General features: G+C 38.6%; 2 protein-coding genes across 10 annotated transcripts in view; one reads left to right on the forward strand and one right to left on the reverse strand.

Annotated features, from left to right (window-relative positions):
- Nucleotides 1–2696, forward strand: part of TKT (transketolase) — a 33294-nt gene extending 30598 nt beyond the window's left edge. The window contains exons 13-14 of the mRNA XM_058172881.1: nucleotides 1308–1430; nucleotides 2367–2696. Of these exons, the coding sequence (XP_058028864.1) occupies nucleotides 1308–1430; nucleotides 2367–2554 (311 nt within the window). The 3' untranslated portion in view covers nucleotides 2555–2696. The remainder of the gene's footprint in view (nucleotides 1–1307; nucleotides 1431–2366) is intronic.
- A 3167-nt stretch (nucleotides 2697–5863) lies between these two features.
- On the reverse strand, nucleotides 5864–25793 carry TMEM40 (transmembrane protein 40). 9 transcript variants are annotated; one of them, XM_058172883.1, is made up of 13 exons: nucleotides 25621–25791; nucleotides 23588–23714; nucleotides 19307–19364; nucleotides 18222–18314; nucleotides 15910–15945; nucleotides 14406–14441; nucleotides 12902–12937; nucleotides 10505–10537; nucleotides 9515–9571; nucleotides 8362–8433; nucleotides 8209–8283; nucleotides 7963–8025; nucleotides 5864–6248 (listed from the first exon to the last, which is right to left on the reverse strand). In XM_058172883.1, exons 3-13 carry the CDS (start codon nucleotides 19353–19355, stop codon nucleotides 6229–6231), a joined length of 570 nt encoding a protein of 189 aa, XP_058028866.1. In that variant the 5' UTR covers nucleotides 19356–19364; nucleotides 23588–23714; nucleotides 25621–25791; the 3' UTR covers nucleotides 5864–6228. The 9 variants fall into 9 exon arrangements, with proteins under 9 accessions (XP_058028866.1, XP_058028870.1, XP_058028869.1 ...); XM_058172887.1 differs by having other exon boundaries at nucleotides 23588–23726; XM_058172886.1 differs by having other exon boundaries at nucleotides 23588–23748.
- Nucleotides 25794–26990: the final 1197 nt, after the last annotated feature.

The raw sequence follows: 26990 nt of genomic DNA on the forward strand, positions 1-26990 counted from the left end.
CTATCTAGTTGTTATCCTGCATTTTTGCAGCCAGATATGATATCTCTAAAGCTTTAAAAAGGGAAACAGGAGGTGTGATGCAATTATTAGTGTTTATCTTGGAATCTGGATAACGACATTGGATCCAGGTTCCTCTTTATAGCTATTTATAGACCTTGTGTAGCATTAAAAGTCCCCAAGTCTTAACTATTAGTAGCAGAATGGATTTGTGTAATGTCATTTCTTCCCTTCTATTTTTTGAAAGTTTGTTTTACGGCACACTATGATTGAACTAATATTAATAAGCATATTTCCTTTTAACATCAATTTGTAAATTGTAAAAAACTTGTTTCAAATTTAGGGTTTCATACTTAGCATGGTGACAGACTGTATTAATGCTTCATGTACCACTTCATTTGTGACTAAAAACATGAAAAAGGTACTGAAGCATACAAACCTGTAAAACCAGATGCTCTGCAGTCCCAGTTACATCAGAATTGTTGAACCCGTATGATATCATATTGGGAAGTTTGAGTCAGTCCTCATTATTCCATTTGCATACAAACAAAGACAATACTCTCAATCAACACCAATAAAAAAAAATTAAAACATGTACCAGGTACCATTATACCTTTTTTGCAGACAACTTGTTTAAGAGCAGGATTCTGGGCTCATGGTAGAAGAAAGGTGCAAAAATTTAAACATTTTAACATTTGCCAACATTGAAAAATCTATGTCACTATCCAAATTAAATGAGTTTACAAACTATAGTATTAGAAAAGCAAAAAAGTGTTTAAAACCAAATCAATACAGGAATCCATAATATATGACACTAATAAATTTGGTGTGTTGTCATCCCCCAAATGCTGTGTGGAAAACTTTGTTTTTACTATCTGTGGAAGATCATTAGGATTGGTACCAATCTGACTTCAGGAAGAAGCTGTTATAACATAGAGGCTCCAATAGAAAACTGCAATGAAATGGCCAATTAAATTGGGACTTTCTCATCTCTGATTTTATGTCGTATAATCCCTGGACAAAGTGGAAACATGAAAGTTGGAGAGATGTGAGAATTGGGAGATACGAATATCCTCTTTCAAAAGGTTGAAGAAACACAGATCTGATTTATATATTTGAAAGATAATAGAAATATAAATACATTTAAGATTATTTTTGGTATTCAGTACTTCCCTCAGATCTCATAATTAATTTGCTAAAGACATTTGTGGTTGAATGTTTACATTTTTGAAAAAAATTAAGTTTCCTGATTTGCAGTTTGTGAGGCACGTGTTGTACTACATGACTGTATTTTTATTCCTCATTTACAGAAAAAATTGTTATCAGAGTGATTGACCTATTTACTATAAAGCCTCTGGATTCAGAAACTATACTCAAAAATGCAAGAGAAACAAAAGGCAGAATTATCACAGTGGAGGACCATTACCCTGAAGGTAGGCTGGAATACTGAATAGAATAGAATTTTTTATTGGCCAAGTGTGATTGGATACACAAGGAATTTGTCTTCGGTGCATATGCTCTCAGTGTACATAAAAGAAAAGATATGTTCGTCAAGAATCATAAGATATAACACTTAATGATAGTCATAGGGTACAAATAAGCAATCAGGAAACAATATCAATATAAATCGTAAAGATACAAGCAACAAAGTTACAGTCATACAGTCATAAGTGGAAAGAGATTGGTGATGGGAACAATGAGAAGATTAATAGTAGTGCAGATTTAGTAACTAGTTTGACAGTGTTGAGGGAATTATTTGTTTAGCAGAGTGATGGCATTTGGGAATAAACTGTTCTTGTGTCTAGTTGTTCTGGTGTGCAGTGCTCTATAGCGTCATTTTGAGGGTAGGAATATGAAAAAAGGAGCATCTTCACTATTCAAATGCATTGTATAATGAGTGTCCAGCCTCTCTTCTACCACACTGCAACAAGGTTGCCTGAGACAGAAAGTCCTCAAAGGAAAGACAACCGAATATAGGTAGTCCTCAACTTACGATGACCGTTGAAAATTTCTGTTGCTAACTGAGACATTTATAAAGTGGGTTTTGCCCCATTTTACAGCCTTTCTTGCTACACTTGTTAAGTGAATCGTCCACAGTTGTTAAGTTAGTAACATGGCTGTTAAATAAATCTGGCTTTTCAATTGAGTTTGCTTGTCAGAAGTTTGCAAAAGGTGGTCACGTGATCCCAGGACACTGTAATCATCATAAATATGAGTCAGTTTCCAAGCGCCTGAATTTTGATCACGTGACCATAGGGAAGATGCTGCGACAGTGGCAAGTGTGAAAAAGTCACAAGTCACTAACTATTTAGTTACTTACTAAACGTACGCGCCTCACTTACCGTCTTCTCTACATCTTCCTTCTTTAGGTGGCATTGGAGAAGCTGTATCTGCTGCTCTGATTGGCGAACCAGGGATTGTGGTCCGTCGCTTGGCTGTCTCTCATGTGCCAAGAAGCGGGAAGCCGAATGAATTGCTCAAGTTGTTTGGCATCGATAAGGACGCCATCATCCAGGCAGTGAAGTCGATGGTCTCCAAATCAAGGAATGCTGAGTAATCCCAACCTGTAACGTGCTGCTGTTATCATGAGTGGATCTTTATTTGGCAGAATTTTGTTTTTATAGAGCACTGTAACATTGGAGTACATGTTTAAAACTGTGTGCAAACAGTTCTAATAAAAGTAAATGTTTCCGGAAAAAGTTGTCTTGATTGTCTCATCAAAAAATACTTCGTATTAGAATGCTGGAATTGTTTGGAAACCTGCGACCTGCGACCTGGCATAAAATGTGAAACATGGACTTCTATCTTCATCCTCCTAAAATATCAAATTGCCATACTTTAATGGTATTGTCCAACACACTGAAATGCTTTATAAATCTCCTCAAATTCAAAGATGGTGATCCTTGGAATCTATTTAATGAGTTTCATAAAAAGAACTAAAAAAAACGATTTTCTGGCTGATTACTGTTTTTAAACTGTTGCTCTTTCCAGCCTTAAGGTGAAGATGGCCTGTTTTCCAATCTATCCATATGAATTACTTCTTGAAATCGGTTGCAGGTTCATCTCTTAGTCTTGCCTGCCTGACAGCGGGGTTGTCTAAATGGTAACACGTAGTTCCTAGCTGACCCATTAATCAGTTCGAATAAGCAGAAACCATAGACCAGAAGCCATAGTTCAGCTTTACAATCTATTATTAGCCTACCCAGCAGCCATTGAGGTTTAGAACAAGAAATCCTGAGAGAATTGAAGAGAAAGCAAAAGTTTGCAATTATTATTTTTATGGCATTTCACTGTTCTTTGAGAAGTTCAGAGAACTTTGAATGTTTTTTTTTCACATGGTCTTTTGTTCAGAACCTTGTACATTTAGGTTCAAGCAGTAATGGGTTTACATTTAATTTGCTACCAGTTTGCTCATGCACACTCATGCAAGCGTGTGACAATCCTTGACTTACAGTTATTTGTCCAGCAACTATTCAAAGTTACAAGAGAAGTGAAAATAACCAGACCTTGCATTTACAATCATCACAACATCTCCATTATCATGTGATCAAAATTTGGGCCCTTGGCAACCAATACATATTTACTATGATCGCAGTGTTATGGGGTCATGCACATCGCAATTTGCAGTCTTCCTAGATGGCTTCTAACAAGCAAAGTCAATGGGGGAAGCTGGGTTCACTTAACCATATGATTCATTTAACAACTGCAGTAACTCACTTAACAACCATGGCAAAAAATGTCATAAAATGGGGCACAACCTGACAACTGCCTTGCTTAACAATGGAAATTCTGATCATAATTATGACCCAATTTTGGGATTATTTGTTGAGATTGCAAAAAATATCCTGCCCCTAGGTTTGCCTGATGAATTATGATAGATTTCAATCCCTTAGAAATCAATGACTATTTAAATGCAAATGATACAGAACTAACATCATTTCAGCAAAAACAAACTGAAGTTCATTGATCTGGTTGCATTCCTGCTTAGTATTTCAAATTTAAAAGTCAGTTTTATTTCACGCATCACACTACAGTACCAAGTTTTATTCCTGAATAAATCTCATTCAGCTAGTTTGACATATTACAATAAGCCATGCTATCATAATCCATAATGAATGGGATCTCAGACATTAAGTCAAATTTTACTTATCTCAAACTGTTTTGTGTTTGTGTTTTAGAAAATTTGAACCAAAGCAAGGGATAATTTGTTTTGTCACAATGGTTGTACTAGTAAAGTGGATGAATGTGGGAGGTACAATACATTTCCTCCTTATTAGTGTACATAAAACACCCTTTCTTAAGGCATTAAAGGAGCCATTTCCTCTGGAGAGCTTGTCCAACTGCTTCAAGAATTTTCTCACCAGACAACACTGCCTCTGGACAGGGAAATGAAGTGGTTGTGCCATGTGCAGGCACACAGAGAGGCAGGCAGCCTGTGAGAGGCACAAGCAGCCTCACATGTTACAAAGGTCACAGCTGCTTTAATGCTTGTGAAGGTATTTGTGAATTACAAAGCATCTCTTTCAAAAGCTCAAAGACCCCTATTTAATTGTTCTGAAAAACTCATAATAAAAGTGTTCTGTGAAGTGTTACTGCATTCATTCACAAGCACACTCAGAGAGAGAGAGAGAGAGAGAGAAAGAGAGAGAGAGAGACCTGAATTGGATTTATAATCCTCTTGGCATGAGATGGGACAACCTCAAAACCTTCAGAAAATGTTTATCTTAAGAATTATCTTAAAGTGAAAACTGAACTCCCTAGCCTAGTCTAATTGGATTTCCAGTTGTGGAGGAGGCTACATAAACAGAAGAGAACTTCAAAACTTCTGTAAACATTCATAAGTGAAAATTGTGGTGAGAAATAAAACTTTTCTTTCCTGTGATTTAATTCTAATTTATGCCTAATGTATATCTTTTACATGGGTTAAATAACAACAAGACCTAGAAGTTAGACATAGATTGTAAAGCATTTTCATAGAATAAACTGTGATTAAAGGAGTCTGCATATGCTTATGAAGAGTCAGCAGAATGTCCTATTATTGAAATACTTCAGAGGACTGTATAATTGTTGCAGGAGTATAATTGTATAATTGTTGCAGGAGTTACAGAAGCCACAAGAGGGAGCCAAAGACAATATATTTACAAGATTAGCATTTGAAAATTTGTTCTGTTTTTTATTTAAAAAGAGGGAGGAGCCTGTGATTTCTCAGTAAATGTATACATAGATGATTATAACTTATATGGAGACCAGTATCTCATTTTTTAAAGATAAAAAAAATAATGTCTCCTGAACATAGGAAGAAAGATAGGGACTCAAAAGGATCTGGACAATCTAGGGCAGGAGTATCAAACTCATGTCATCACATGTTGTATCGGGACTTTTCCCCACTTCGTTAAACCAGGCATGGGCGTGGCCACAGGCCAGTAGTTTGATAGCCCTGAGCTAGGGTATCTAAAGAATCAGAATTGGACAGAATCATTCTGAGGTTTAAAATGTCCATGCAAATGAAGAACCAGTTTCACCAGTTACAAGATAAAGCGTTCTACATATTAGAGGAATCAAATGCACAGTTGAAAACTGAATCAAGAGGACCTACATAAAAAAGTGCAAACCAACACTCAAGACATATCAAAATTGAAAGAAAAATATGAAAGTCTGAAAAGAGACGAGGAAACTCAATTTAAAAATTGTGAGATAGAAGATGTTTTGGAAATTTCAGGCTCTCAGCTAAGAAAGCTCTCACATTTGGTTCATAGTGCGCACGTGTAGCCAGCGAACCAGTAGTAAACCAGTTCAGATTTCATCATTGCTCTCTGGTAACACAGACACAAAGTCACAAACTAAGCAGAAAATTCAAGGAAAAGAGTTGGGGATAGATAAGTAACTTTATTGCAGTACCAGCATCTCTAATGACAGAAACAGCTTCTAAAGAGTCTGAAAGTCTAGCTATATTATACGCATTTGCCAAGGTTTAAATTCTGAGTTGATTTCTCCAGTCCTTTCCTTGTAAAGGACTGCCTGAAGGCCATTTCCCTTCGGGCTGTTGTGGAGCTGTTGATGGCATCTGTGCTGTGTTTGGATGGCCCAAGCTCTTCATCCCATTTTACCAGCTCCAGTCCTAGGATCTCAATTCTTTAGTCCAGACATTGATATTGTTTGCAAATTGTTACAGTTGTCACTGCAGTCATGAAACCAACCAGGATTTTTGCAGTGCTTCTTGAGATTTCTGGCTTAGTTAAGTTTTTTGAACCCTACATAACAAAAACAAAGAAAAAGGTATCACAAAGATTAGTTATTAATTACTTATTAATATATGCTTGTAGAAATGCAGTAAAGATGAACATTTAGCTATGCCTTTAATAATCATTTCACTTAGCTGGGATTTGTGCTGCTCTAAACTGAGATTTGTGTAGCCAGAGATTACGGAATAAACCATGTTGGATCCAGCTCTGGTCACAATGATATAAAGAGAGTTGAGGCCTTGGAAAGAGTGCAAAGAGCAACAAAGATAGTAAAGGGTCTGGAAGCTAAATCCTATGATGAAGGTTAGGTATGTCTAGAGAAGGAGTCTGCAAACTTGGCTCTTTTAAGACTTGCAGACTTCAACTCCCAGGAACTTTGGGAGTTGAAGTCCACAAATCTTAAAAGAGCCAAGTTTGCAGACCTCTGCTCTAGTGTATCAAAGAGAAGGATTATGGGGGACGTGATAACAGTCTCACAGTTCTTGAGGGACTGTTACAGAGGAAAAGGGGTCAATCTAATTTCCAAAGCACTAGAGGAGAGGGCAAGAAGTAATGGGTGGAAGATCATTAAAGAGAGATCCAGCTTAGAACTAAGGAGAAATTTCCTAGCGGTGGCAGCAATCAACCAATGGAACAGCTTGCCTTCAGAAGTTGTGAGTGCTCCATCACTGGAGGTTTTCAAGAAGAGACTGGATAACCAGTCTGGAATGGTGTAGGGTGTGAGCAGAGGATTGGACTAGGAACAGCGGCCCACAACTTTTCTGGCTTCATAGACCAGTGGTGGAGAGCAAGGGGGAGGGGAGGGTTCTCTTGCACGTGCAATAAAGTTTCATTTGCTCACCCATCACTTGTGAAGCCCAGTTCCCAACAATCTGTGGACTGGTCCTGATCTGTGGATCTGAAGTTAGGAACCCCTGGACTAGAAGACCTCCAAGGTCCCTTCCAACCCTATTAATCTATGTTCTATGATTTGCACAAGCAACTACCGTATTTTTCAGAGTATCAGATGCACTTTTTCTCTCCTAAAAGAGAGTAAAAATTCGGGTGCGTATTATACACCGAATGTAGCCACGTCTACCTGCTGGCCCCCGAAAAATTGGGTGTACAGAGGTAGCAATAGGCTATGGCAATCCCTGAAGCCTCAAACAGCTGATCTTCGGGAGGATGATCCAACAGACAATCAGCTGCTTGTGCTAATCAGGCTGTGCTGAAGCTGAAGCTGAAGCTGAACCAGGCTGTTCGCTGCAAGGAGGCAAATTGCTGGGAAACAGATTTTTTTTCTTATGCTAATCAGGCTGTGCTGAAGCTGAAGCTGAAACAGGCTGTTTGCTGCTGGGAGGCAGAGACAGTTTTGTTTTTTTTCTTGCTAATAAGGCTGTGCTGAAACTGAAACTGAAACAGGCTATTTACTGTTTGCTGCAAGGAGGCAAATTGCTGGGAGGCAGAGGCAGATTTTTTTTTTCTTGTTTTCCTCACCAAGAAAGGTAGGCAAGTCTTATACTCTGGAGTGTCTTATACTCTGAAAAATATGGTAAGCATAAACCATGGTTTATAAACCAGTTTATAAAGAGTGGCCTTCTTTACAAATGAGGTAAATCCAATCCAAACAAGTCATATTTGGCTTAGACAAAATGGGGATCCCTGACAGTGGAGACTTTTTTGTCAGCATGACCTTGAAAGTTGCACAGGGTTTCAAAAAGAAACAATAAAAAAATAGAATTACCAGGCATTCTGATTCTTTGGATAAGGGGAATGAAAGATTCCAGGATACTTCGAATGCGTTGCCCTAATAGAAAAGAAACAAGAAATCCGCTGTCAGAAAAGCAACCAAGTAGGTAATTAATATATCTGACCATTACAATTTGAGTTATTGAAGAATTGCTTATTTCCGTCATAGTAACATCTTAAATTATGAATACAAGGCAGCTTGATTTATTGGTGCACAAATTAATACAGATGAAACACTCACAAAGGCCAAAATATATTCCTGTTGTTTCTAGGGTTGCAAAGGTTATCAAACCAATTCCAGTGGAAATTGTCCAGTCTACAGAAAGAAAGAATGATATTATATTTTGCTCTCTCTTTCTCCATGTAAAACCAATAGATTGTAATGTTCACTTACTGTTATATTTATAATAGCAGACTAATAACATTCCAACAGCAAAACAAAGAATGACAAAATGGAAGAATTCATCTAAAAAAAAGAAAGAAGAAAATATTCAAGGCTCTAATTTAATGGCTGTAATTTCATATATTTCCATGAAAATAAAGATCTAATATTGGACGTTGTATGCAAACATACAGTGTTTGCATTTGTGTGTGTACACATATGTACACACACATACACACTCATACACACACATATATGCATAATATGAATATTTTCATAACTTAAACAGCAGTTTCCCCCAGAGTCAGTAAGGAAAATACTTTCCCATGTACATTAAGCAGAAAAGAACTTGAGTCAACTTCTCAAGATTACATGTTATGGGAGAAGAGAGCATATTCTGTTTACACACTGGTAGGTAGCCTAACCCTTAAACTTATTAAAAATAGGATATTTGCTGATCAATTTGAGAGACTGCCTCTCCCTGTTATATCAACCTGCTCCATTAAAACTGGCAGAGCAGGCATGTTGCGTGTTCCACTGGCAAGAGATGAAACATTTGAAGGATCACAGGGGATGTGCCTTCTCTGCTGTGTCGTCTGCCTTATGGAATATCCTTCCCCCCAGCTCCCCACATTAGATTGGACCCATCCTTTTTGATATTCTGAATGGTCCTCAAGACCTGTTTATGTCATCAGATTTCGTCTCTATTGTTGAGGTAGCCATTTTTATTCCTCTGGTTGTCTAGGATTTGTATGTTTGGTTTTCTATGATGTTTATTGATATGGATTTTTACATCTGTGGTTTTTAACATTGTTCTTTTTATCTCAGTGCTGTTTGCTTCCCAGAGTTGTTTTTAGTGGGATCGACAGCTATATAAAATTTTATTACTAAAATAAATAAATAAAATTTGCTGAAAGTTTTCAGGTTAAAAAAACCTAATTATGGTTATTTAATTAGAGAAAAAGCTTCTTTATATGGATATGATGTGCCCCTTATCTATATTAATGTTGTGTACAGGGAAAATACAAGATATGAATATTCTTTTTTATTTATTTATTTATTTAATTATGCCAGTCTAGGATAGAAATCTAAACATCCGGGCTTAAGCCTTGCCTCACAGAGAGAAGAATTTGTGATTTAAGTTTGTGATCAGTTATATTTTTACCATCTTTCCGAATCCTTGGAATCCACCATCTTGAGTGATAGACACCATCGTCATACACTGTGGGAAATGAAATTTGAATTAAAATGTATGGTTTAGCAAGCCCCCCCCCAAGCCCCTTTAACTCAATTAAGGCATTGAAGCTGACAAATATCTGTTTACCCTCAAGCATTGGATAGTGACAATATGCTACCCATTACATTAAAGACGTTGCTTTTTTATCAAGCAGGCTCCACTCCTTGAACTTTCTAATACGAGAAGAACTATTGTTAGGAACTGTTTTAGAATTTCAGATGCCAGTGAAGTGAAGGCAGCAACTGAACCTTTCTAGTGACCTCTTATCAATTATTTTACAGACTCTTTCTCTTCCTATAAATCAGGAGGATGCATAGTGCTCCCCTGACTAAATGGATGAACAGCATTAAGAACAAATTTCTATATTTCCTATCCAGAGGTGGTATTCAGCAGGTTTTGACCAGTTCTGGAGAACTGGTAGCGGAAATTTTGAGTAGTTCAGAGAGAACCAGTAAATACCACCTCTGACTGTTCCCATCTATTCTCTGCCTCCTGATCGGGAGGAAATGGGGATTTTGCAGTAACCTTCCCCTGGAGTGGTGAGGGAATGGAGATTTTACAGTATCTTTCCCTTGGAATGGGATGGGAATGGAGATTTTACACTATCCTTCCCCTGCTACACCCACCAAGCCACACCACAGAACCGGTAGTAAAAAAATTTGAATCCCCACACTGTTCCTATCCCTGCACAAAAGGGAAATTAGAGAATTTGTCCCATCAACTGGTCCTTTGAAAGAGCAGTATTTGAGATACATACAATATTTTTGTTTTTCAAAAACAATGACCCTTCTGATGAGAAATCACCAGCCAAGGGTGCTTAGGTTTTCATATCTTAGACAAATAACTAACATATGATACAAATAAAACATACGTATTGTTCAGAAGAAAACATATAGGATTTTAAATAGTTATATTTACCAACTGCAGGTGTTCCTTCTGTCCTTGATATTTCTGATAAATAACAAGTTTGCATTTTAAAAAGGCACTTCTTTGTTCAAAAATGAATTCATTTATGCATAATATCATGTTTTTTACAATAGAGCTGAGGAGCATAAAATGGTAGTTCTCCCAGCTGACTTGAGATATTTGAAGTAAGACCATATGCATTTTTGTTCACATAAGTAAGAAATAAAGATTTTGAGAAATTGCTGAAGGTCTGCAACAGATCAAGAAGGATTCCTATTATTATTAGAGATCATATTGGAGTTTGTGATATTCAGTTGTGTTCTATTTGCTGTTTTCTTAAATAAAACATATTTAATATTCACCGTAATGAATGAATTCTAAATATCATTGTAACATTAAACAAAAACGTTAGGCTAGCGAGAATTCTTGTGCTTGGTTGTCTTAAACTTTCTTTAACTCCAAAACACACTCTATCTTAAACTCAGAACCTTTAGATTTAAATGTATGGCTACTTAGAGTTCAATAATCTAGGCTTTTCCTTAAAAAAAACTGTTTAGGACCCACAAGCCTGATTTGTTTAGAATGTGTGTGCCAAGAACATGTGGGTTATATATGGGTTTAGGACTTTTTGCCTCAAAGTCTTGGTGCTGCCTATTTCTCTACCAGGGTTTCGCCTCCGTATTATTATGCCAAGGCACTTTGGGCCACGGCCCCTCCATCCCAGTCCCTTTGTCGCGGCCAATTCATCACAGTACAGTTCATCTTGGGCTTTTGGGCACACAGGACAGTTTGAAGCTCCAAATTGACATAGTCTCCCTCTGAACTGCAGCCCCCGCTCTACTCCCAAAGCCTGAGCCCCTGCACCAATTGGCTGTGCACAACAAAAACCCGACGCGAACTGTACTGTGATGAATGGGCCATGGTGAAGGGACTGGGACAGAGGGGCCATGGCCCAAAGTGCCAAGGTGTAACAACGTGGCGGCAAAACCATGGTGGAGAAACAGGCAGCGCCAAGAGTTTGAGGCAAAAAGTCCCATTCCAGTTATACATGTAGAAAGTTTTTTTTCAACTAGAAAGATTTGATAGTTGTGAGGTTATCACTTTTGTATCACTTTTCTTGTTTATCACCGTGTTGTGATTGTAATTCATTGACTCAGACAATTATCTTTTAAAAGATGCAAAAAACAAAATAAAACCTTTGTTGCAGTGGCCACTAGCAGATTAATACCAGACCAATAATAAAGCAGAAAACAATATTAAGGAATTACCAAGGAGAAAACCACACACCAACTGACACTGGTAGGGCAAGCTACTATATACAAACAGAAACCAAACCCCACCCTCATTAACACTGATGATGTTATCTAATCTGATAATGAAATGTCTGCAACCAAACAACTAACCTCACAATACACTAACAACACCACCTCAAGGAATGACGACAGACTTTGGGAAAAATTATTAAAAAGTTTAAACAAAATTAATGAATTTAATTTAATTAATTTAATTTAATTAATACTTGTAGTCCAGTACTTCTAGGAGATTGGGGCAAAGTTGCACTGATCACCTTTCCAGAACCACATCAGGGGTGGGTTCTACTTACTTTTACTACCGGTTTGCAACGGGAGCGCACGCATGCGCAGAAGCCCCTTGATAACGTCGGGGCGGGTGGGTGGAGCCTCCTGCCAGTTTTACTACCGGTTCTATAGAACCAGACAGAACCAGGAGCAGCCCACCACTGTACTATATCCCTGCAGGAGATTCAGTGTTGAAGCTTTGAGCTTCCTGCTCAAAGCTGCTCTTCCAGCTTGTTTTGCTACTTGCTTATTGCACAGGCAGAGGGAGCAGGAAACCAGGGAAGCCAAGAGAATTCACTTCCAAATGCCTCCATTTGTTCTCTTGGTCTCTTAACATGACAGCTGGTCAGGAAGAGACAGCAGATGCATGAAAATGTGCAATGCCAAGGTGGTGGAGAGAAGGAAAAAGGATTGGGCTTACTTTTTTTTTTCCTATTCAATCATGTCTGATTTGCAGGGTTCCTGCAATTTTCTTGGCAAGATTTTCAGAAGTGGTTTGGAATAGAATAGAATAGAATAGAATAGAACAGAACAGAATAGCATTTTTTATTGGCCAAGTGTGATTGGACCCACAAGGAATTTGTCTTGGGGCATATGCTCTCAGTGTACATAAAAGAAAAGATACCTTCATCAAGAATCATAAGGTACAACACTTAATGATAGTCATTAGGGCTAAGTGAACGTGACTGGCCCAAGGTCACTCTGCTGGTTCTGTGCCCAAGGTGGGACTAGAACTTATGGCCTGATGCTTTAACCACTACATCACTGATTCTCTACTTAGAAGCCCTCAGATTCTATAACAAAAAAAGAGCTTCTGATGTGAGCCTCATACCTGTTTCAGAGTATGGAATAATTTCACTGGATAGATCTAAAATGACAAAAACATACAAAATCAACAAATTAATTCATGGTTGTTCAAAATTGTTCCAACTCATGCTGATATTAAAACATAGAGATTTTTCAAACAAGGAAAATTCAAGAAGTAGCAGAAAGATTTTCATATAAATGAAGCTGTGTTATTCCAATCCTCCTTCATTATTGTTGTTTTACTCTTCAGTTTTCACGAATCTTCAAAAGGCGAGTCCTCATGATGACAAAGAAAAAAAAAATCTGGCCAGTTTTCAGAGAAATGTGGCCCATTTGCAGAATTACTTGCTAGGAAAAGGCTGATTTGAAAACAAAGAAAAATGATTTCTTGAGGGCAGCAGCCATCTGGACTTGCAAAAAGGATTTGCAAGTAGCCCTACTGGCTACTAGATTCTGGGAAGGGAAAGAGGGAATAGGGATCTAGGACCATGATGGCGAACCTATGGCACACGTGGCACACGGAGCCATGTCGCCTGCCACACATGACGTTGCCCATTCCTCTTCCGGGTTTCTTCCAGGCATGCGCAAGCGATGACCTTTGTGCATGTGGCAGTGCTGGAAACTGGAAGAGCGTGTGCGCCGGCCAGCTGATTGGCGCATGCGCATGCGTGGCAGTAATCGGAAGACTTGCTGGCCAGTGCACATGTGCGTGCTGGAAACCGGAAGTGCCTTATCCGGCACATGCATGCCCCCTGGGCAGCTCCTCTTCCTGGTTGTGGCCCTGATGAGCATGCACGCACTCCCTTTTTAGCACTTGGTGCCGCCGGTGCGTGCGCATGCTCCCTTTTTGGCACTCAGTGCTGAAAAGGTTTGCCATCACTGGTCTAGGACATGCAGAAAGAGATGTAAATTCTGGAACTTGATGAGCTTATGTGTTGCAATATAGCCATATGAATTCCATCTGAGAGATTGCCTATGTGCTAGATTGGCGTGGGAAGCCCCCAGCTAGTTGGATCACATAGGTAAAAACTTGTTTGATGTTAAAGTCACATCAGAGGAGCAGGATATTTACCTCTATAGTGTGAAGATGCATTTACAGTTTTACATCCTTCTTCCTTTTCCTGATAAGATCTTTCTCACAAAGATCTAAGGAATCCCTTTATGTGAAGATCAATTAGTATGCAAGGTTAGGATGTCACAGGATGTATTGCTATGTTTTGCTACATGATCGATATACATGATTTTGTTTGATGTGTACGCTTTCTGATAGACTCTCTTTGATGTGTGTGCCTTCTGATGTTATTGTCTTTTATGCAAATGTTTTCCTATAAGAATCCTAATAAAAGGAGAGGCTTAGATTTTGTTCGGAGCTCTCATCCCAAAGGAAAATTGGTCACACTGCTTGTTCTGTGCCCAAGGTGGGACTAGAACTTATGGCCTGATGCTTTAACCATTACATCACTGATTCTCTACTTAGAAGCCCTCAGATTCTATAACAAAAAGCAGAGCTTCTGATGTGAGCCTCATACCTGTTTCAGAGTATGGAATAATTTCACTGGATAGATCTAAAATGACAAAAATATACAAAATCAACAAATTAATTCATGGTTGTTCAAAATTGTTCCAACTCATGCTGATATTAAAACATAGAGATTTTTCAAACAAGGAAAATTCAAGAAGTAGCAGAAAGATTTTCATATAAATGAAGCTGTGTTATTCCAATCCTCCTTCATTATTGTTGTTTTACTCTTCAGTTTTCACGAATCTTCAAAAGGCGAGTCCTCATGATGACAAAGAAAAAAAAAATCTGGCCAGTTTTCAGAGAAATGTGGCCCATTTGCAGAATTGCTTGCTAGGAAAAGGCTGATTTGAAAACAAGGAAAAATGATTTCTTGAGGGCAGCAGCCATCTGGACTTGCAAAAAGGATTTGCAAGTAGCCCTACTGGCTACTAGATTCTGGGAAGGGAAAGAGGGAATAGGGATCTAGGACCATGATGGCGAACCTATGGCACACGTGGCACACGGAGCCATGTCGCCTGCCACACATGACGTTGCCCATTCCTCTTCCGGGTTTCTTCCAGGCATGCGCACGCGATGACCTTTGTGCATGTGGCAGTGCTGGAAACTGGAAGAGCGTGTGCGCCGGCCAGCTGAATGGCGCATGCGCATGCGTGGCAGTAATCGGAAGACTTGCTGGCCAGCGCACATGTGCGTGCTGGAAACCGGAAGTACCTTATCCGGCACATGCATGCGCCCTGGGCAGCTCCTCTTCCTGGTTGTGGCCCTGATGAGCATGTACACACTCCCTTTTTAGCACTTGGTGCCGCCGGTGCGTGCGCATGCTCCCTTTTTGGCACTCAGTGCTGAAAAGGTTTGCCATCACTGGTCTAGGACATGCAGAAAGAGATGTAAATTCTGGAACTTGATGAGCTTATGTGTTGCAATATAGCCATATGAATTCCATCTGAGAGATTGCCTATGTGCTAGATTGGCCTGGGAAGCCCCCAGCTAGTTGGATCACATAGGTAAAAACTTGTTTGATGTTAAAGTCACATCAGAGGAGCAGGATATTTACCTCTATAGTGTGAAGATGCATTTACAGTTTTACATCCTTCTTCCTTTTCCTGATAAGATCTTTCTCACAAAGATCTAAGGAATCCCTTTATGTGAAGATCAATTAGTATGCAAGGTTAGGATGTCACAGGATGTATTGCTATGTTTTGCTACATGATCAATATACATGATTTTGTTTGATGTGTACGCTTTCTGATAGACTCTCTTTGATGTGTGTGCCTTCTGATGTTATTGTCTTTTATGCAAATGTTTTCCTATAAGAATCCTAATAAAAGGAGAGGCTTAGATTTTGTTCGGAGCTCTCATCCCAAAGGAAAATTGGTCACACTGCTGGTTCTGTGCCCAAGGTGGGACTAGAACTTATGGCCTGATGCTTTAACCACTACATCACTGATTCTCTACTTAGAAGCCCTCAGATTCTATAACAAAAAGCAGAGCTTCTGATGTGAGCCTCATACCTGTTTCAGAGTATGGAATAATTTCACTGGATAGATCTAAAATGACAAAAATATACAAAATCAACAAATTAATTCATGGTTGTTCAAAATTGTTCCAACTCATGCTGATATTAAAACATAGAGATTTTTCAAACAAGGAAAATTCAAGAAGTAGCAGAAAGATTTTCATATAAATGAAGCTGTGTTATTCCAATCCTCCTTCATTATTGTTGTTTTACTCTTCAGTTTTCACGAATCTTCAAAAGGCGAGTCCTCATGATGACAAAGAAAAAAACAATCTGGCCAGTTTTCAGAGAAATGTGGCCCATTTGCAGAATTGCTTGCTAGGAAAAGGCTGATTTGAAAACAAAGAAAAATGATTTCTTGAGGGCAGCAGCCATCTGGACTTGCAAAAAGGATTTGCAAGTAGCCCTACTAGATTCTGGGAAGGGAAAGAGGGAATAGGGATCTAGGACCATGATGGCGAACCTATGGCACACATGGCACACGGAGCCATGTCGCCTGTCACACATGACGTTGCCCATTCCTCTTCCGGGTTTCTTCCAGGCATGCGCACACGATGACCTTTGTGCATGTGGCACTGCTGGAAACTGGAAGAGCGTGTGCGCCGGCCAGATGATTGGCGCATGCGCATGCGTGGCAGTAATCGGAAGACTTGCTGGCCAGCGCACATGTGCGTGCTGGAAACCGGAAGTACTTTATCCGGCACATGCATGCCCCCTGGGCAGCTCCTCTTCCTGGTTGTGGCCCTGATGAGCATGCACGCACTCCCTTTTTAGCACTTGGTGCCGCCGGTGCGTGCGCATGCTCCCTTTTTGGCACTCAGTGCTGAAAAGGTTTGCCATCACTGGTCTAGGACATGCAGAAAGAGATGTAAATTCTGGAACTTGATGAGCTTATGCGGGTGTCAGACTTTTCTGCCATTTTCAGAAATTGTGTGTGTGTGTGTGTGTGTGTGTGTTTGAACATGTATGTATATACAGGTAGACCTCGACTTACAACTATTAGTTTAGTGACCCTTCAATTACAACAGCACTGAAAAAGTGACATACGACTATTTTTCACATTCATGACTATTATAATATTTTCATGGTCACATGATCAGGCACTTGGCAACTGGCATGTACTTATGACAGTTGCACTGTCCTGTGGTGGTCATGTGATCACCATTTGTAACCTCCCCAGCTGGCTTCCGACAAGCAAAGTCGATGGGGGAAGCCAGATTTGTTTAACAATCGTATGATTCACTTAACACCTGCAGTGGTTTACTTAATAACCGTTAAGGCAAACGGTTGTAAAATAAGCACAACTCAATTACTATTGACTACTATATGTCTCACACAGCAATGGAGATTGTGGGCTCAGCTGTGGTCCTAAATCAAGGATTACCTGTATTTTCCCACACACATACATTCTCTCAGCAGAAATGATGGGCACCTAGTTTTCAACACAAGCAATTGCCCGAAAAGGAACAGACTGTTCTTTTCTGTGGTTAATTACAGCAGGAAACCAGCGGCCCACATTATTGCTCAAAAGGGGAGAATCCACTGTTGCTTATTCCATCTTCCCAGTCTTGTTGCTTGTGACTTTTGATGTGGCGGCGAAAAGAGTTTAGGCTTAGACTTAGATTTTAACTTAGACTTAAACTTAAGACTTCAAATGATACTACTGAAAAATTGCTGTGTTCCATCTGCAAGGGGCCCTTTGTTGATTTGACACTATGAGGAAGAAAGTTTGTGTCACTTTTTTTTTATTATTTGCATTTATATCCTGCCCTTCTCCGAAGACTCAGGGCGGCTTACATTGTGTTAAGCAATAGTCTTCATCCATTTGTATATTATATACAAAGTCAACTTATTGCCCCCAACAATCTGGGTCCTCATTTTACCTACCTTATAAAGGACGGAAGGCTGAGTCAACCTTGGGCCTAGTGGAGCTTGAACCTGCAGTAACTGCAAGCAGCTGCTGTTAATAACAGACTGTCTTACCAGTCTGAACCACAGAGGCCCTCTGTGCTTGTACAACCCTGCCCTCTGGGAAAGGCAGAAGGACAGATGAAGGTGAGTTTGAATGAGTCTATTCCCTTGTACCTCCCTCCCCCTCCAAGTCTTTGAGCTAAAAATGCCCATTAGGTCTCTCAGGCCTGACTCCTGGTAAGATAAACATAGGGAGCAGTTAAATTTTATCACTGGAGGTTTTTAAGAGGAGACTGGACCGCCATTTGTATTTGGAATAGTATAAGTCTGTCTGAGCAAGGGGTTAGGCTAGAAGATCTCCAAGGTCCCTTCAAACTCTGTTATTCTGTATTTTACCTTGTTGGGGACTCTCTGTTAACTCTTCCAAAGAACTTGCATCCTCATTTTCTTCTTCCATTTCTTCGTTTTTATTCTGTTTTGGTTTCCTGCCTTTGAAATGATGAAAAGAAAAAAAAAACATTTAAGAATTTACTTATTATGAATCAAGATGGAGGATGTGCGGTTTTACATACCTGCAACTGCTGCTAGCAAGACCAAATGTTAACATTGCTTTGATTTCTTCCTGAGGTTGACTTTTTTTTTTTTTTTTACATTTTGAATGACATATGATATCCTTAAACAGTGGGTGGACAACCTTCCTCAGACCATAGATGAAGAAGGCAATTTTTAAATTTTAGTAAGGAAATGCAATTTATGTGAATGTACTTTACTATTTTCTTCCTTTGTTACATTAAAATTACACTTTTGGAAGGGTTCTGGGTATTGGACTCAAGGCTTTGGGCCTTAGGCTGTACTTTTTTTCCCCCCCTGAAGCTGACTACAAAAATCAAAAGCCACTCTGTAATTTTAGAGTCTGCAAAAATGGACATCAGTGTAATAAAACCACAGGAAACACAGCCATCGGTTTCACTCATTTTCTGTGCAAAATCCACGGATGACTGAACTCGCTTATACTTAGATTGGACCTGCAAATTTGTAATACTGCCGACATCTCTAAGTACAAAAGTAATTGTTCGCGTGACTGTTTCATTCATTTAAGCGTTGACCTGTCCAGAGAGTGATTTACATCTTAACACACATGTGCGGGGGAACCTTTACCTTATTTACATCCAAATCAGGAATGTCTAATCTAGAGTTTCAATGGTGTGTCAAGCTATTATCATAGCAACCTGACTCAAACTGTGGTTTAAAATAGCCTTCCCTTCCAAATGCTTCTGGAAGATAATGCCGAAACTAAAAGGGTGTGTGCTTTTTGGAAGTGTTCATTTTAGCAAAATTCACTATATAAAGTCTGCCTACTATCTGGCCTGCTTATCTTTGTACGAATATTTAAAGAATGTGTGTAATTGCACTGGTGGATGATTAAACAGTTCTATTTGTTCCCAAACCAGTTTCTAATAATTCTGTACTGTTTGTGTTACCTTTCTGTTTTGGTTTTTGAGACGAAGCCACAGAATCTGAAGTATCCATTGTAGTGCTCTAAAAACAGAAAGAGAATTTACAAAACAACTTAAGTCCTTCAGTTCTTTTTCATTCCCCTTAACAGCAATACAGGACAATAATCTTGCATTTGATTTTTTTTTTAAGACCAAGAATTCTCTTGTGTTCTTTAATGCTACATGAAGCTACTCTGAGACATTGATTAGGGATTTGGATTAGGTGTGTTCTTCCGTTAAGAATTTAAACTATTTTGACTTCTTTTTTCTTATACTGATAGTCCTTGACTTATAACAGCTTATTTAGTGACCAAAGTTACAACGGCACTGAAAAAAGTGAGTTATGACCATTTTCCACACTTATGACCATTGCAATAGTTTCCCATGGCCAAAATTCAGATGCTTGGCAATTGACTCATATTTATGACAGTTGCAATGTCCCAGGATCATGTGATCCCCTTTTGAGACCTTCTGACAAGCTACGTCACGAACCAGACTCACTTAACAACCGTGTTACTAATTTAACAACTGCAGTGATTCACTTAATAACTGTGGCACAAAAAGTCATAAAATGGGGGCAAAATTCACTTAAATGTTTCACTTAGCAAGAAAAATGTTGAGCTCAATTGTGGTCGTAAGTTGAGGACTACCTATGTAATTGCTTTTGTATGTAGAAAGTCAATGGGCTATCAAATGAAGACTACAGTCCCTACTTATCTGGGAACAAGATCCAATTAAATCAGGAAAGTTTATATTGAGTGCAAATTTATTAGAATTGTTTCGGCATACATGAACTGAAAATGTTTTATACATACATACAGTCCCATGAAGGAACCCGTTCATGAGGTTGTCTATAGCTAATGCATTGGATTTTTTTTTCCAAATGATCTATTTTCATCCTACCAAGTGATAGGAAATATTTATTGTGCAAAATAAGTTGTATGTGAATCTATTTAATTATAGAGGTGCAGCACTTTCAAGTGAAAAACTGTGAGCATGAAGCAAAAACTTCTGAAAGAAAATCTGCCATAGCTGAATAAGCATATTAACCAGTAATGCTATTGTGTAAATTATTTTATGTTATGGGAATAATCTGTTGGCTTTGCTGTTTAAAGGCAAACTCTTTAAAACTCTTAAACTATAAATGAAAGACATATAGAGAGCTAGTGAATACTCCTTGTTGGAGCTATAAGAAGTGGGTGTGTATCTTTCTATGTCAGAGTATCAATCATAGAGCAAATATGGGGTGGGGTGGGTGAGGTGCAGCAAGTCACAACCAAGTTATGGATGTTGTGAGACGTATTGTTCCAGGCCACCTGACTCCTAACTATGAGTCCCAATGCATAACCTCTGACGCAGGCCACAGGGAAGTGATTGTGGATTGAGATTGAGATTGAGATTGAAAGGAAAACAGTAGTTACACTTTCACCTTCCTGTCAAGAGAAATGGTGGCCTTTAAAAAAAATTGTTTTCAGTTATAGTTAGCTTGGATCTCTTTGCTTCTTTGCTTCTGTTCTTTGAAGGCAGTTGGTTCTGATTAAGAAAAACAAATTTTCAGAACCAGGTCTTACTTAATAGTGTCAATGTTCACCTTTGACCAGAGGATTTTAGGTCTAGAATTTAGACACCTTTCCAGGGTATAAAGGTAAAGGTAAAGGTTCCCCTCGCACTTATGTGCTAGTCGTTGCCGACTCTAGCGGGTGGTGCTCATCTCCGTTTCAAACTGTCTACTGTTGACCTCACCTCATTCCTAAGAGGTCTGTAAGGGGTGTGCATAAGCGCACCTGCGTGCCTACCGTCTCTGTCCTAATATTCCTTTTTACTTAATCTTTTCATGTATCCAAATTATGTTTATACTTTTACCTGTTATCTTATATATGATTGACAAAATAAATAAATAAAATAAATAAAAATTCTCCAGATGTGCTGGAATTCAAGTCTTCTATAGTGGGATTGGGCTGGAAGGAGAGATCTTAGCAGACCAATTACAGGAAAGAAAGGTAAGGCTGAAATTCCCTGCCATTGTTCACCGGTTATAATTCAGAACTGAGGACAAGCACACAATTAAACACACAAGGCAGTTTCTCTTCACATTTATATTGGTGCGATTTATGAAAAATAATAAAAGTGGGATGAAGGAAGGAAGAAAAGAAAAGAAAAGAAAAGTTGGAGTCTCAGGAGATCTGATTACATAATCAGCAGTCTGTTGGCTCCATCATGGTGATAACAGAGATTTAGTCAGAAGTGAAAAAGTTCTGTCTCAGAGGCTATTTTCCAATGGTGAAATCCAATTTTTTTTTACTACCGGTTCTGTGGTTTGGTGGGTCTGGCTTGGTGGGCATGGCAGGGGAAAGATACTGCAAAATCCTCATTCCCTCCCCACTCCTGGGGGAAGGATATTGCAAAATCTCCATTCCCACCCCACTCCTGGGTGAAGGATATTGCAAAATCTCCATTCCCACCCCACTCTAGGGCCAGCCAGACTGCTCAAAATTTCTGCTACCGGTTCTCCAGAACCTGTCAGAACCTGCTGGATTTCTCCCCTGCTATTTTTCCCCAAGTGTCTTAAGGTGTCTTTGTAGCAGCAAGAAGTCATTAGTGATGCAATATGAAATCTGCCCCTATCTAGGGTTGGTTTGACTCTAGAAAATTCTTTATAATGCTACTAGGGAAATACCCAAAGTGGTTCTTTTAACTTGCTGAAGATACCTGTAGTGGAATCTGGATTGCAGTGCATGTACTGTACCATCAGTTCTTCCAAAGAAGCTACCGGTATCTACCAACAATACCACTGTCTTCTATGCACTAAAATAAGGATTGCCTTAAGCGGAAGATGATCCTGGATGACTATCTATACATTGTTCTTGGCACTGTCATTTTATGCCTTATTCTTTGGTGTTTTTTCAACTTTTCTTTTTTTTCCCTTCTTTTCTTCTTCTTTCCTCCCTCCCTCCCTCCCTCCCTCTTTCTTTCTTTCTTTCTTTTTCCTTCCTTCCTTCCTTCCTTCCTTCCTTCCTTCCTTCCTTCCCTCCCTCCCTCCCTCCCTCCCTCTCTCTTTCTTTCTTTGGCAACTCTGGACAGTATACATTCTTGTTTCATTTCTGAAATCAGCAACATCATCTAGGCCTCCTTTGAATTCTACTCAATTAGTCTTGATTGAACCCATGAATCCAGACCTTGCATTTAATACAGCTTTCATCTCATGTACTTTAGAGGAAGAAAGGAGATAGTGTTGGGTGTTGCCTGAATACACAGAGCAACACATTCATCTGTTTCATATAATACTGTTCACTGCGCCTGGCTGAAGCTAAATATTGCCTTGCATCTAAACAGAGGTCTCTAGCATAACTATCATATGGCAAATCAGGAATCACCTTTTAAAAATAATTAATCTGTTCACAATTTAAAAGTGATAACTCTTTCATAAAGGATAAATCCAATCATCTTTTAAATAATACACCTGACCACCTTTTAAAAATGATAACTCTTTTTAAAATGATTAATCTATTCTGTCCTTAGGATTGGTGACAGGTAATAAATCCTGTTGTTGATTTACTGACCCTTTTCCTAAGACAATGATGCAACATAATAAATTGACTTAAATTTATTGATAACTGCTAAGTTTGTTGTTGCAATCCATCAGGAAAAAGAGGTGCATACAGTATATTTCTGGACCGGTGATATTTAAAAATGTCTGAAAAATTAAAACAACTAGCTTTAAAAACGAAGTATAGTTTTTTTTCAAAGTAGGCCACTAATGGTATGAAATATTAACAAACTTTTTATAATGTATCACAATTGATCAAATACTTTTCCAAATAAAAATATTGAATAAAGATTTTTAATTTTTGCAGTTTTCTTGACAGAAGATGTACATACAATCTTTCCAAATTTTGGATTGTTTCTCTTTATGTTCTTTGTCTAGTATTTATAATTTTCTCTTTGAAATTCTATTTTTTTAAAAAAAAGGAATGATCTTATTGAGAAAAAGGACTGACATGCAGAATCAAATAATGGTATTGTGTTTATAATGAAAGAAACAGATCCTCATCATCCATAGAGCATATGGAGATTCAATAACGGTAACACCTAACATTGATATTATATAAAAAGCACTGTAGTTTCATTTATTCCATGATGAATTATGTTTCAAATTAATAGAAATAGCACTTAGATTTATATACCGCTTCACAATGCTTTTACAGCCCTCTTTAAGCAGCTTATAAAGTCAGCATATTGCCCCCAAAATTATTTTATTTTACTGACCTCGGGAGGATGGAAGGCTGAGTCAACCTTGAGCCTGGTGAAACTCGAATTGCCAAACTTCAGTCAGCCAGCAGTCAGCAGAAATAGCCCGCAGTACTGCACTCTAACCACTGCGCCGCTATGGCTCCTAATAACAATGCTGTATATGTCATGTTTTAAACCTAATGTAGTAACAGTTCTGTATTTATTTATGAGAAGTAGAGGCCTCCCTATTCCAGACAACTGGAGGAGGGGAAATAATCCTAAAAAACAATAAAATGAATTTTCCATGCATCTGTATAAACCGCCATGGCAGAATCGCAACTTATAAGGAATCCATAAGCACCCTAACCCAAGACATGGGAGAAAGCCAAGTTTTCTAAGACTTCTGGAACATCATTATCATGGGAACAAATGGATCTCTGAGGAGATTTTATTTCAGAGGACAAGACCATGACAGAGAAGGCAAAGACCTGTTCACTCCAGAAAGCCATAGAACCATGGCAGCTAAATACTCTTTTCGGGTTATAAAGGTATCATAGACTATATAAATAGCTCATAGTTGAACTGTGAAGTCCTTGGTGCTCTCTGAACTTGATGGTTTGCTTGCAGACATTTTGCTACCAGATTAGCTAGCAATGAAGATGTTACCAAGTCTGGAAACAAAATGTCTGCAAACAAACATTCATGGTTAGAAATTCATGGTTAATAAGGTACTTGCTGCTGAGCTGATCCCACTGTGGAGTGAGACTGTTCACTCTGCTGCCTGCTTACTCCCTGGCAGCTAATTGAGAAAGCTGAGGTGCTATTGCCAGCCCCTTATAGGTAACAAGTTGCTTAATTTGATTAGTTACATATCGGGATCCCAAGGCTACAAAATACTTTATCAGCTAGTGAGCTATTTATTTGCGGGGCAGGGCGGGTGTTCTCACCAGGAGACTATGAGTTCTAATCCTATCTTAGACAAAGCTATCTGGGTGACTTTGGACCAGTCTTTCTCCACCCTAGGAAGAAGGCCAAGGGCAAACCACTTCCATATAATATTGCGAAGAAAACTGCAAGGATTTGTCTACAGTGACTGAAAGGCATTCCCACACACATGCACGTGCACACACAAAAACCCAATAAATTTATTTTTCCTACTTTTTTCCTCTTATTGTCAGTTTAATTTAATTGATTTGGCTTTAATTTTTGGCTATAACCCAGTTTGGCTGACCAGAAAATATATAAGGAAACAGAAATGAGATAAGCCATAGGTTTTATGGGAAATGCTAAGAGGTGTGTCAGAATAGGGATCAAACTACCTGAAATCTGATGCGAGGGGTTCTAGAATGTCACCTTCACTTTTGCTTTGAAATGGTTACTACCCCCTAAAATTTGAGGCTCATCTACCTTGCAGATTTATACCACTTTGGCTTTGACTGGCTCTGTTTGCAATTTAATAAACAATAATTTGTTTAATCATGGGTCATAGTATGACATTCTTTACTTAAATATGATACACTAAGTAACGTTCAGTTAACTGGATTTAGACACAGTAAATATGCTACATCATATTAGCCATGATTTACTGGTATATGTTGTAATGGTTGGGTTCACACAACATACTACACCAAAAGCAAATAAATGTGGCACATGAATCCGGCTATTGCCTTTGATTATTGCTGGAATCCTTGAAAATTTATTTTTGTGTGGGGAGTCAAAATGAGACGATAAAAAAGCATAATTTATTTCTTTCCAGAACTTCAAGTCCTATTGATTGAAAACAATTTTAAATAGCTTTAAATCCCGATAAAACATGGAACATGGAAACTTGCCAGATATGATGTTTCCCCTAAGGTAGACTGAAAAATCAGCACAGCAGATTTCCATTATACCTTAGGTTCCTTCCCTGAGATCAAAGCAGATGAATTTGGAACTTTTCTTAATTTAACAGGAGTCACATAACAGAAGAAGATATTAACCAGATCATCTTTACTGAAGACAAAGGTAGATACAGTAGAATAGTATTTAATTAAGAGAACCAAAAGCTTTAATCAAAAGAAATCACTTACCAATAGAAAACTTAGGCTTCCATCAGGGGGTCATTCAAACATCCAGAACCAAATAAAAGTTTGTTTAAAATAGTAACACAGAAGACTAATAAACTCCCAGAAGAAACATTCCTTAAACAAATCTTTCTGGTCTGATTAGTTATACTCCTCTTCCTGGTATAGTCTATTTGACCGGATTTAGTTATTACTCATAGGTTTTGTTACGAATTGCAAAACCTGTATGCTAATAGGCTCATGTTAATTTTATTTAAATTTAACTGTTGCATAATAATGTGGTGCTACAGTCATGTAATGTAATTCTTTCCTGCTTAGTTTTAATATTGCTCCAGAAGAGAATAATGTGTTACTGAGCAGCTGAAATTCTGGAAAATTTTTAAACATCTTCTGATTAAGAACCTCAATCTTTCTGACTGTTCCAATGTCCAAAATTTCAGATTTCAGACCAAGATTACGTTTGCCATCTGCTTAAAATTATCCTTAGACCAAATAACTATAGAATGGGTGGAGAGCTATGAGCCTTTTATAACTTATGGACTTCAACTCCCAGAATTCCTGAGCCAGCATGGCTCAGGAATTCTGGGAGTTGAAGTCCACAAGTCATAAAGGGCCATAGTTCCCCACCTCTGCTATAGAACACTTAAAAATGTATTTATTTGAGAGTACAGATACCATGTTTGTGAGCAGGTAGAAGATGACCACCCGAAATTTAGAGCTTTAAACTCCCCTATAATAATCCTCAACATTCTTTTGAACATCTAGTGCTAAGAAATAAAGATTGCATTCTATTCTAGTTAACTCATTACCCCATACATGTCTTCATCAGGAGTGACACACATAATTACTTCTAATGCTTTGGCATTCACAGAATGCAGTTCTTTGTAACTTTAAAGCAAGGAGCCGTACCTGCATCTAAGTATATGTATGTGTTAGATATGCCTTGGGCAGAGCAGCCTTTCAACAGAGCAGTAAAGATTATAGATAGCAGACACATTTTAAGGCATATTCCTATTTTCTCTATGCAGGTTATAAGGAAGTGGTTTGTTTCTAAACATTTGTAGGAAGTTAGCATCCACCCCTCTCCTAGAAGAATGAAATATTTTAGGAAACATTAAAAAGGCAGAATATATTTCCCTGGATGAGAAATGGAGAAACATGTTTTAAGGACAAAGCAGCTCCCTGCAGCTTCCTGCCTCCCCCCCCACCTTTGTCATTGGGCCAGAGGCAGAAACTCATTCTCCCCATCTTTGTCAATGGAGCATCATCTGCAACACAATAGGACCCATCTAGCAACAGAAACTCACCACATGGCTCCTGGGAAGATTACATCAGCCAGCAAGGCTAGCTAAGATCCCCACCCCCGGGAGTCTGAC

This window comes from Ahaetulla prasina, chromosome 2, assembly GCF_028640845.1.
Source record: "Ahaetulla prasina isolate Xishuangbanna chromosome 2, ASM2864084v1, whole genome shotgun sequence".
NCBI lineage: Eukaryota > Metazoa > Chordata > Lepidosauria > Squamata > Colubridae > Ahaetulla > Ahaetulla prasina.

Excerpts from the sequence above, each read along its gene's own strand:
- TMEM40 (XM_058172883.1), bottom strand. The coding sequence starts at position 19,355 with ATGGATACTTCAGATTCTGTGGCTTCGTCTCAAAAACCAAAACAGAAA. Across the intron at positions 10,538-12,901 it reads TATTCCATACTCTGAAACAG|AAATATCAAGGACAGAAGGA; the intron begins GTATGAGGCTCA and ends GTTATTTATCAG. Across the intron at positions 8,284-8,361 it reads CTGCTATTATAAATATAACA|ACTGGACAATTTCCACTGGA; the intron begins GTAAGTGAACAT and ends TTCTTTCTGTAG.